An 11849-nucleotide genomic window follows, 5' to 3' on the forward strand; every position below is an offset into this window, starting at 1 on the left:
CGTAACGTGTTTTTACGGCGGTATGTAACGTCTTTGTATGACGGTTTGTAACGTGTTTTTACGACGATTTGTAACGTGGTTTAATGACGGTTTGTAACGTGTTTTTACGATGGTTTGTAACGTGTTCTTACGACGGTTTGTAACGTGTCTTTATGACGGTTTGTAACGTGTTTTTACAACGGTTTGTAACGTGTTTTTATGTCAACAGGAAACATATTTTTATTTTCATGATTTAAAGTTTTCTGTTTCACTTCTAGTGATTCGTTGAACTGCTTTGTCGGTTTGTTTTCCAGCGGGGTGTTAGCTTTTTGAGAAACAGCCTCCGTTTGTAACTTCGTGTTTTGTACGACCGGCAGGGTCAACCGGTTCGTAACGTGATTTTTAAGAAAAGGTTTGTCATCATCATTGACATGTTTTTACAAATACACCGCAGGCCGAACTATGGGTAGAAAAACACAAAGTATCACATGATTTTTCCCAGCTTGCTTTTATCGGATGGGTGGAGATAAACACTTGATGACAACCATGAAGACCCCTGACAGGTACGCTTCTTTCCAAGCAGCTCCATCACACAGCGTTTTCAGCCGGGTGGGGTCGCGCTGAAACAGGAACAGATCCAAACCCAGCTCGAGCTCTCAGGTCAGACTAGGTGTGGAAACCAAACGCACCCTCAGGACGAGCACACGTTTGTTTTATTCACCACTGTGTTTCAGGAGCCGAGCGGAGAGAAGACCAACAACGGGATTCATTACAAGCTGCAGCTGCTCTACAGCAATGGTGGGTGTGCTCGTTTTCTGACCCGGCGCTCCTCATCTGTTCTTCATCACCGAGATGATCTAAAATAACCAGAACCTTCATGTTTGTGTTCAGGAGTGAGAACCGAGCAGGACCTCTACGTCCGGCTGATCGACTCCATGACCAAACAGGTATGACCGCTCAGGTGTCAAACAGATGATCAATAACAATGATCGTTTAATCACATTAAAAACTAATAACAGCCAGCCGATCAATCAGAGAGATGTACCCTGTAGGGGGCGTTAACAGGACTGTAGCCTGTAGGGGCTGCTAACTGTCTCTGAGGTCTCCCTGCTGCTCAGTGACACTAATTGAAACCAGCAGCATTTAAATCTAACAAGTGTCGTAATTAGTGTTTTGTTAACGAGCCCGGCAGGCGTTGCCTGATCTCTGAAAAAAGCTTTTCATGGTTCCAGATGTAATAAAAGATCACATGATTAGCCTCTGACAGCTAACTGCTAACGAGGAGGCCTAACGGAACACAGCTTCGATTGTTTCTGCTGAAACTCTTCAACACGACGTCACAGGATGACACACAGGTGAACGAACACCATCATACCTGTGTGTGTGTTTCAGGCGATCATCTATGAAGGTCAGGACAAGAACCCGGAGATGTGCCGAGTTCTGCTGACACATGAGATCATGTGCAGGTGAGAACACTCTGAACCAGGACTTGGTTCTGGTCCGAATCAACCTGTAACTGTCACACCTGCCCTCAAATGTAGACCAGGTCTACACAGGTCTACCTGGACCATGTGTTCAATTGGTCTAAGACCAGAACGACCGGATACCAGTGTACCTGGTCCTGGTAGTCACACCTGGTCCTGGTCCTGTTAGTCACACCTGGTCCTGGTAGTCACACCTGGCCCTGGCAGTCAGACCTGGTCCTGGTAGTCACACCTGGTCCTGGTAGTCACACCTGGTTCAGGTAGTCACACCTGGTCCTGGTGGTCAGACCTGTTCCTGGTAGGCACACCTGGTCCTGGTCCAGGCAGTCACACCTGGTCCTGGTAGTCAGACCTGGTCCTGGCAGTCAGACCTGGTCCTGATAGTCACACCTGGTCCTGGTAGTCAGACCTGGTCCTGGCAGTCACACCTGGTCCTGGTAGTCACACCTGGTTCAGGTAGTCACACCTGGTCCTGGTGGTCAGACCTGTTCCTGGTAGGCACACCTGGTCCTGGTCCAGGCAGTCACACCTGGTCCTGGTAGTCAGACCTGGTCCTGGCAGTCAGACCTGGTCCTGATAGTCACACCTGGTCCTGGTAGTCAGACCTGGTCCTGGCAGTCAGACCTGGTCCTGGTAGTCAGACTTGTTCCTGTTAGTCACACCTGGTCCTGGTAGTCACACCTGGTTCAGGTAGTCACACCTGGTCCTGGTCCAGGTAGTCAAACCTGGTCCTGGTAGTTACACCTGGTTCAGGTTGTCCCACCTGGTCCTGGTTGTCGCATCTGGTCCTGGTATTCACACCTGGTCGTGGTAGTCACACCGGAGACCTGAGACCAGGACCAGAACCTGATCAGAACCTGATCGCGGTTGAGTTTACTTCCTGTTACCTGTTCTGTGGTCGTCATGGTTTTTATTTCTGTGTCAGTCGCTGCTGTGATAAGAAGAGCTGCGGAAACAGGAACGAGACGCCGTCAGACCCAGTCATCATCGACAGGTAACACACCTGAACGGAGCCTTTGTGTGTGTGTGTGTGTGTGTGTGTGTGTGTGTGTGTGTGTGTGTGTGTGTGTGTGTGTGTGTGTGTGTGTGTGTGTGTGTGTGTGTGTGTGTGTGTGTGTGTGTGTGTGTGTGTGTGTGTGTGTGTGTGTGTGTGTGTGTGTGTGTGTGTGTGTGTGTGTGTGTGTGTGTGTGTGTGTGTGTGTGTGTGTGTGTGTGTGTGTGTGTGTGTGTGTGTGTGTGTGTGTGTGTGTGTGTGTGTGTGTGTGTGTGTGTGTGTGTGTGTGTGTGTGTGTGTGTGTGTGTGTGTGTGTGTGTGTGTGTGTGTGTGTGTGTGTGTGTGTGTGTGTGTGTGTGTGTGTGTGTGTGTGTGTGTGTGTGTGTGTGTGTGTGTGTTGGTGTGTGTGTTTGTGTGTGTGTTTGTGTGTGATGGACATAGAGTTAGTGTTTTGTCAGATTTCACGTCAGTGTTTCTGAGGATTTTGTGTGTTAGTTTGATGACAATCATGTTTCCAAAAAAGTAAATAAAAACAGAATTTGATGATTTGTAAATCATGTAAAAAACATATTTAATTAAAGATAGACCAAAGACAACATATCAAATGTTGAAACCGAGACATTTTATTGTTTTACAATAAATATCTGCTCATTTTGAATATGACCAGCAACACGTCTCTATAAAGTTGGACAGGATCAACAAAAGATTAAAAAAAAAACACACCTGGTGGAACACCTGACAACTAATGAGGTTACCATGGCAACAGATCAGTAACGTGACTCTGTGAAAGATTATGTTGGAAAATAGTTCAACAATCTAAGAATAATGTTCCTCAACGTAAAACTACAAAGAATTAGTGGATTTCATCGTCTACGGTTCATAATATCATTAAAAGATTCAGAGAATCTGGAGAAATCTCTGAACACAAGGGACAAGGCTGGAAACCAATATTGGATGGTGGTGATCTTCGGGCCCTCAGGCAGCACTGCATTAAAAACACACTATTCTGGAGTGGAAATCACTGCATGGGCTCAGGAACACTTGTGAAAACCATCGTCTATGAACACAGTTCATCGCTGCGTCAACAAATGCAGATTAAAACTCTCTGAATGAATAGAAGAATGGATCATGGATGATGATGATGATGGTGATGATGATGATGATGATGATGATGATGATGATGATGAAGGTTTCTCTGAATACCTGCTATGAGAATTTTTGGGGTCTGATCTCCTCCCTCCGAGGGTCTCAGGTGTGTGCAGCGTGGGATTATGGGAGGACGACGTGCTGTCAATCATGTGGCGGCGTAGGTGTGATTCAGTGAGCAGGTCTGTTCCAGGTGGAATCTCATTACCTGCCGTGTGTCAGCTGACTGACAGCAGAATAATGTGGAGGCCCTCAGGGACATGAAGGGAGACATGAATACTTGATCTGCCTGGGAAACAGGACCGGAGAGGAGAGGGGGACCCTGAATGCACCGTCAGCAACACGCACTCTAACACACACACATACACTGACACACTCAATCCATCAATCAATCAATCAATCAGTCAATCTGTCAATCTCTCACTGAGCTACACGCATCATTCAACATCGTCTGTCATCAGAAGTTAATTAACAGAGAAACACTACAGAACACAAAGTAAGAGTGTAACTGTGTGTGTGTGTGTGTGTGTGTGTGTGTGTGTGTGTGTGTGTGTGTGTGTGTGTGTGTGTGTGTGTCCTGACAGTGAGGTGTTACAGGTGATGTATTGATCTTGTTCATCAGCGAGACTCTGACTTAACAACCTGCTCCTCTTTCTCCTGCTCCTCCTCCTTTTTCTTCTCCTCCTTCTCTTCCTCCTCTGCCTCCTCTTCCTTCTCCTTCTCCTTCTCTTCCTCCTTCCTCCTCTTCCTCCTCCTCCCTACCTCCTCGTCTTTCTCCTCCTCTTCCTTTAATGAGGAGCGACAGATTAAAAAAAGGAGGATAAGAGGAGCAGGAGATAAATCTCCTCCTTCTAATTGCCATTTAAAAGGTGTCTCGTGTGTGTGTGTGTGTGTGTGTGTGTGTGTGTGTGTGTGTGTGTGTGTGTGTGTAACTGTGTGTGTGTGTGTGTGTGTGTGTGTGTGTGTGTGTGTGTGTGTGTGTGTGTGTGTGTGTGTGTGTGTGTGTGTATTGATCGTCAGTAAGCGTCGCTGGTAGTGACGGATCGCTATTGATTATCGATTTAAAAAACGGAATGAATGTGTTTATCAGTGCACACACACACAAACACACACATACAAACACACTGTTACACACTAACATACACACGCACTGTTGCACAGACACACAAACACACACTGTTACACACACACTTTTGATATTTCAGGATATAGCATAACGTTGCATCAGATGGACTAATTAAGTACAAAGGTCTCTCCGTCTCACACACACGCACACACACACGCACACACACACACACACACACACACACACACACACACACACACACACACGCACGCACGCACACGCACACACACACACACACACACACACACACACACACACACACACACACACACACACACACACACACACACACACACACACACACACACACACACACACACACACATACACACCAACACACACGCAGATTGAGTGACAGCTGTGTTTGCATGTTTTGTTTTGATGTTTGTTTATTGTTGTTTCTGTTTCTGTTAACGAGCTGTTAGCGACGAACACTGTGGTTGCCACGGCGACAGCATCATCTGTCTGTCACTCAGCAACAGAGTTTAACCTGCTCTGATGACGTCATTGACTTTACCTTCAGCTTCACAGATGATGAAGTTCCATCTGTTTCTGCAACCGTTGGTCAACCTGTTGGTCAACCTGCTGGTCAACATGCTGGTCAACCTGTTAGTCAACCTGTTGGCCAACCTGCTGTTAAAATGCTGTGAAGTTTCTCCTCTTCCTTTCTCCTCTTCCTCCCTCCTCTTCCTCTCTCATCTTCCTCACTCCTCTTCCTCCCTTCTCTACAGTAAATTCAACTTTGAGTCTTTTTAAATTGTCTCCTCCCCCTCCTCCTCCTCCTCTTCTTCTGTCCATCAGCTGAGTGTTAACGAGAAAAGTCTTAATGAGAATCTGTCTAACGAGAGCAGGAGGATTTAATGAGTCAGCTTTAATAAGAACAAGCGGCTCTGATCTCTGATTGGTTCCCGTGTGGGACAGGTCAGTGTGAACCTTAATTACATATGCTAGTGAGCCTGACTAAATATGTAAATGAGATCAGAACAGGCATGAAGAAGGAGCCAGAAAAACGAACACTTCCTGCTCATGACACTATTTCCTGTCTGTCACCTTTCCGGCAGCTGATTGGTGGAACAGAGACGACTTACCGAGCTGCATTCACCTGGACACGTGCTGCTGACAATTAAACAAATAAATGCCAATTAAATACAGGAAACCAGACTCAAACCGGCACCATCCTCTCAGTGGTCCTAGTCCTGGTCCTGGTACTCTGGGCTCCTCCTCCTCTTCTGTATGTCACTTATTCTAAAACCCAGAATGAGACTCTCCAGGCCTGTGTGTATAGTGTGTGTGTGTGTGTGTGTGTGTGTGTGTGTGTGTGTGTGTGTGTGTGTGTGTGTGTGTGTGTGTGTGTGTGTGTGTGTGTGTGTGTGTGTGTGTGTGTGTGTGTGTGTGTGCATCAGTGATTGACAGGTGACATTAAGTTGTTCAGCAGTAAATGTCAGAGTGTGAATATTCCTGTGTCTCTGTTTGACCCCGTCTGGCTACCGTAGGAGGAGCTTGTCTCCTCTGTCACATGTGGACCATTAGGTCCAGTTCTGGTCCAGTTCTGGTCCAGTTCTAGTCCAGGTCTAGTCCAGTTCTAGTCCAGGTTTAGTCCAGTTCTAGTCCAGGTCTAGACCAGTTCTAGTCCAGTTCTAGTCCAGGTTTAGTCCGGGTTTAGTCCAGGTCTAGTTCAGTTCTAGTCCAGGTCTAGTCCAGGTCTAGTCCAGTTCTACTCCAGGTCTAGCCCAGTTCTATTCCAGGTTTAGTCTAGTTCTAGTCTAGTTCTAGTCTAGGTCTAGTCCAGTTCTGGTCCAGATCTAGTCCAGTTCTATTCCAGGTCTAGTTCAGTTGTAGTCCAGGTCTAGTTCAAGTCTAGTCCAGTTCTAGTCCAGGTCTAGTCCAGTTCTAGTCCAGATCTAGTCCAGGTCTACTCCAGTTCTAGTCCAGGTCTAGTCCAGGTCCAGTCTAGTTCTAGTCTAAGTCTAGTCAAGATCACATGAACTCCCTGGAAACACCTGAGAACCAATCAGAGCTCAATGTGATGGAAGCCCCGCCTCTCCTGAACCAGTACCGGAGTCTAAACAGAACCAAGAAGGTGGTTCACGAGTATGAACACATTTGTGATGTCATCAACTGATAACGCGATTCAGTCACTGATCTGAACGCAGTATTTGTGTGTGTGTGTGTGTGTGTGTGTGTGTGTGTGTGTGTGTGTGTGTGTGTGTGTGTGTGTGTGTGTGTGTGTGTGTGTGTGTCATAATAGCTTTAATTAGCTCAAACCAGCCACAGATGATAATTATTAAAAACCTGTACTGCATTTGGTGATAATTAGTGACAGGCCTTAACACACACACACACACACACACACACACACACACACACACACACACACACACACACACACACACACACACACACACACACACACACACACACACACACACGTTAGTTTTCAGTGTTTCTTGTTGTGGATGATTCTTTAATTAAAGCTGAGCAGCTAACATGGAACATGCTTAGAACACGTTTAGAACACAGAACATGTCTAGAACACACAGAGACAACATGTTAAGAACATGTTAAAACATGTTAAGGACACAGAGAACCTGTTTAAGAGACAACATGTTTAGAACATGTTAAGAACACGCAGTGATGAGGTGAAACAACACTTACAGGTTAGAAACAAACACTGAAAGGATGCACAAACCAAAACATAAACAAAGAAGATGAGGAGAGACCATGACAAGAACACACTGAGAACACGCTGAGAACACGCTGAGAACATGCTGAGAACATGCTGAGAATACGCTGAGAACATGCTGAGAACATGCTGAGAATACGCTGAGAACATGCTGAGGACATGCTGAGAATACGCTGAGAACATGATGAGAACACGGAGAGCAGCACGCTGCTGCCTGACAGTTTCTCTTGTCTCCAATTACAGCAGAGGTCAGAGGTTGTCATGCTAATCATGGGCTGTGTGTGTGTGTGTGTGTGTGTGTGTGTGTGTGTGTGTGTGTGTGTGTGTGTGTGTGTGTGTGTGTGTGTGTGTGTGTGTGTGTGTGTGTGTGTAGCTTTGCTGTTGATCCTCCAGTCAAACACACACATACAACAGAGACAAACTGCAGAAGTGTTCTGGTTGGCTCTGATTGGTTGATGAAGCAAGAGTGACCTGTGACCTTTGTCGCGCTGAACACATGAAAATACATTTTTTAATCAGTTCTGATGGTTTTTAATAAACAAATTGATAAATATCTGTTTTTAATTGATCTGCAGCTGTTTCTGCTGAGTCAGCGTTTGGGTCTCTTTAAAAGCAGCAGCTGCTTCAAAGTAAAGATGAACCTGAGAGAGGAAATGACTCGCATCAGATTAACAGACAGAGCTGCCAGCAGCCCCTAAATCACACACACACACACACACACACACACACACACACACACACACACACACACACACACACACACACACACACACACACACACACACACACACACACACACTCTCTCTCTCTCACTCTCTCTGAGGCAGTACATTACCGTCACTATAATTCCTCCTCACACTGCAACTACATTTTCTACCTCATAGAGCATATTAACTCCGAAAGTGTGTGTGTGCGTGTGTGTGTGTGTGTGTGTGTGTGTGTGTGTGTGTGTGTGTGTGTGTGTGTGTGTGTGTGTGTGTGTGTGTTTTCACTGTCAGAGTGTGTGTTCAGTTTTAGTGTGTGTGTGACTTCTATTCTTCATGGAGATAAATTTGTAGTCTGTCCTAATTTCCTGCTCGTAAATATGAGCAGTAATGGAGTGTGTGTGTGTGTGTGTGTGTGTGTGTGTGTGTGTGTGTGTGTGTGTGTGTGTGTGTGTGTGTGTGTGTGTGTGTGTGTGTGTGTGTGTGTGTGTGTGTGTGTGTGTGTGTGTGTGTGTGTGTGTGTGTGTGTGTGTGTGTGTGTGTGTGTGTGTGTGTGTGTGTCGGGTCTTCCCTGCTTATCATATAACAAATTGAAAGCTTAATCTGTCCTGCGTGTAGATTTATGACCTCGATCACTCGCACTTTCTCTCTGCTCGCTGAGTGGAGGAAGGGGGGGGGGGGGTTTACCACGGCGATAAGACTGCCTGTCTGTGTGTGTGTGAGAGCAGCTGATCAGAGGTCAGAGGTCACGCTGACAGACAGGTTACCTTCAGACAAACAGGAGCACGACTTCATCGAGTCTGAAAGCAGATGGAAATTATGAATGGAGAAAAACCTAAAACAACAATAACAAATAATAATAATATATCACAAGAATAACTATAAGAATATAATAATAATAATAATAATAACAATAACAATAACAATAATATTAAGAGTTCGTTAAGGTACAACACGTACAAATTGACAAAACTGGCCACTAAATTCAAAATGGCAGACTTCCTGTTGAGTTGAGGTCATGGTGCCAAGAGACTTTTCTGTAGATCTCGGTGTGATACACATGTCCACCGAGTTTGGTGCATGTAGGTGAAAGTAGCCACATGGCTGCTGTTTGGGGGCGCTAATGAGGCATTTGGCCATGCCCACTCGTGTCAGCGTGACTTGTGTGTTTCTCGTATATTTAAAGACACCAAAACGATAATTCAGCTTGTAGAAAAACATTTTGAGGAACAAAATAGCCTTCGTCTCAGAGGAACAAGGTCAAACACCAAAAGATGCTTAGGACAGATGCTGACTCAGCAGAAACCATAGGAGACGGTTGCTGACTCAGCAGAAATCGAAGGGGACGGATGCTGACTCAGCAGAAACCAAAGGGGACGGTTGCTGACTCAGCAGAAACCGAAGGGGACGGATGCTGACTCAGCAGAAATCGAAGGGGACGGTTGCTGACTCAGCAGAAACCGAAGAGACGTCTGATCTGAAGCTCACCTGAGTGCAGGGCAGAGCGTTCACCTACACAGGTGACGCCTCATCAGCACTGTTCCTGTTTCCAACAGTTAAACCCATGAGGACATTCATTCATTCATTCTATCCATGAATCAGCTGATTATAGATTATTGATATTTGTAGGGGAACATTTGAGTCTGTTGTACATCAAGAAAAGGAACAAACTGTGTCAGTGTGTGTGTGTGTGTGTGTGTGTGTGTGTGTGTGTGTGTGTGTGTGTGTGTGTGTGTGTGTGTGTGTGTGTGTGTGTGTGTGTGTGTGTGTGTGTGTGTGTGTGTGTGTGTGTGTGTGTGTGTGTGTGTGTGTGTGTGTGTGTGTGTGTGTGTGTGTGTGTGTCTGTGTTCAGGGTTACAGGTGACAGCGATACAGAGTGTGTCCTCTGGATTTGTTCACTGGGTCGACATGCTGGTTCTGTAGAACCACCGTCAGAGCATCCTGCTCCCTGATTGGTCCAGAGCCACCGGGTCCTGGACTCCACAGATCCAGCTGTCTGTCTGCTGTTGGTGTTCTGTGAGAAGTGTTGTGGATCCAGAACCGGGCCCTGGGGAACTCCAGGTCCCACATACACTGCTTTATGAAAAACTTGGGTCCAAATATGTCCCCCAGTTTGGGAAGTGGGTCACAGAGATGAAGATCATTATCATCATCATCAGATTATACTACAGACAGACAGACGTTTATCACTGATATGCTGATCAATAAGAAGATAACCCGATCTGATTGGTCAATGTCTCAACAGGTTCTTCCTCAAGTTCTTCCTGAAGTGTAACCAGAACTGTCTGAAGAATGCAGGGAACCCCCGAGACATGAGGAGGTTCCAGGTAACACATACACACAAACACACACACACACACACACACACACACACACACACACACACACACACACACACACACACACACACACACACACACACACACACACACACACACACACACACACACACACACACAGATGAATTCATTTCCCTAAAGGGCAGGACGTGGCTTTGGAGGACCTGCTGTACCCATAATGCACTGCAGCGGGCAGCCCGAGGCTTATTGCTTTGCAGATAAAATATGAGAGGTCAACAGGGACGGACTGTCTGTCTACCTGTCTACGTGTCAGACAACATATAAAATGTTGAAACTGAGACATTTTATTGTTTTATGTTAAATATCTGCTGATTTTGAATCTGATGGACAGTTTTCCACTTCACCTCAGTCCATCTTCAATGATCTCGGTCCAGAGAAGGCAGCGGTGTTTCTGGATCATGTTTCTATCTGGTTTCTTCTTTGGAGAGTTTTAACATCATTTGTGGACGCAGCGATGAACTGTGTTCACAGTCGATGGTTTTCACAAGTGTTTCTGAGTCCATGCAGTGATTTCCACTCCAGAATAGTGTGTTTTTAATGCAATGATTTGCATGCTGACATCAAATTTAAAATGAGCAGAAATATTTTATAAAACAATGAAATGCCTCAGTTTCAACATTTGACATGTTGTCTTTGGTCTGTTGTTTATTAAATAGGAGTTTATATGATTTATAAATCATCACATGCTGTGTTATTTACGTCACATGACTTCAGCAGGTGACTTTATGTCTTCAGTGGCGAATTATTAAACAGATGTAGCTCCATTAACATCTCGAGTCTCTGAGTGTCTCTGAATGTTTTTTAATGTCTCTGAATGTCTCTGAGTGTCTCGTGTCTCTGAGTGTATCATGTGTCTCTGAATGTCTCTGAGTGTCTCTGAATGTCTCTGAAGATTAACTGACTAAAGACGATCAGAAGTCCTCATTTCATCAGACACTTCACCACGACAACCAGTTGACGGCCAATCAGGGACAACCAGCCGCCAGGGATCTTCCAATCATTGATCAGCTGTTATCACATCAGCCTTAACAGGAGGAGACAGGAGGACACAGGAAGAGGAGGCAGAAAGAGGAAACAGGAGGAGAAAGGAGGAGACAGGATGAGACAGGAGGAGGAGACAGGAGGAGATAGGAGTAGACAGGAGGAGGAGACAGGAGGCAGGAGGACACATGAGGAGACAGGAGGAGACAGGAGGAGACAGAATGAGACAGAATGAGACAGGAGGACAAGCCAGAAGGAGACAGGAGGAGGAGGCAGGAGGAGGCAGGAGGAGACAGGAAGAGGAGACAGGAGGAAGCAGGAGAAGACAGGAAGAGGATGGGTGTTAGAGGAAAATCTCCTTCGTCTCCTCTTTGTCTCACACAGTAACTCCT

At 45.9% G+C, this 11849-nt stretch overlaps 1 protein-coding gene across 3 annotated transcripts in view; it reads left to right on the forward strand.

Annotated features, from left to right (window-relative positions):
* The first annotated feature begins 693 nt into the window (after window positions 1-693).
* ebf3a (EBF transcription factor 3a) overlaps window positions 694-11849 on the forward strand; it is a 27840-nt gene continuing 16684 nt past the window's right edge. For 2 of the 3 annotated variants that reach the window (XM_069687415.1, XM_069687416.1), the window contains exons 1-5: window positions 694-777; window positions 871-926; window positions 1372-1445; window positions 2389-2457; window positions 10362-10443. In XM_069687415.1, the coding sequence (XP_069543516.1) occupies window positions 915-926; window positions 1372-1445; window positions 2389-2457; window positions 10362-10443 (237 nt within the window). In that variant the 5' untranslated portion in view covers window positions 694-777; window positions 871-914. The remainder of the gene's footprint in view (window positions 778-870; window positions 927-1371; window positions 1446-2388; window positions 2458-10361; window positions 10444-11849) is intronic. The other variant, XM_069687414.1, reaches the window with a different exon arrangement.

This window comes from Brachyistius frenatus, unplaced genomic scaffold, assembly GCF_029030835.1.
Source record: "Brachyistius frenatus isolate BFR_SWC_R1_liver_20210118 unplaced genomic scaffold, ASM2903083v1 Contig_461, whole genome shotgun sequence".
In the NCBI taxonomy this organism is placed as follows: domain Eukaryota; kingdom Metazoa; phylum Chordata; class Actinopteri; family Embiotocidae; genus Brachyistius; species Brachyistius frenatus.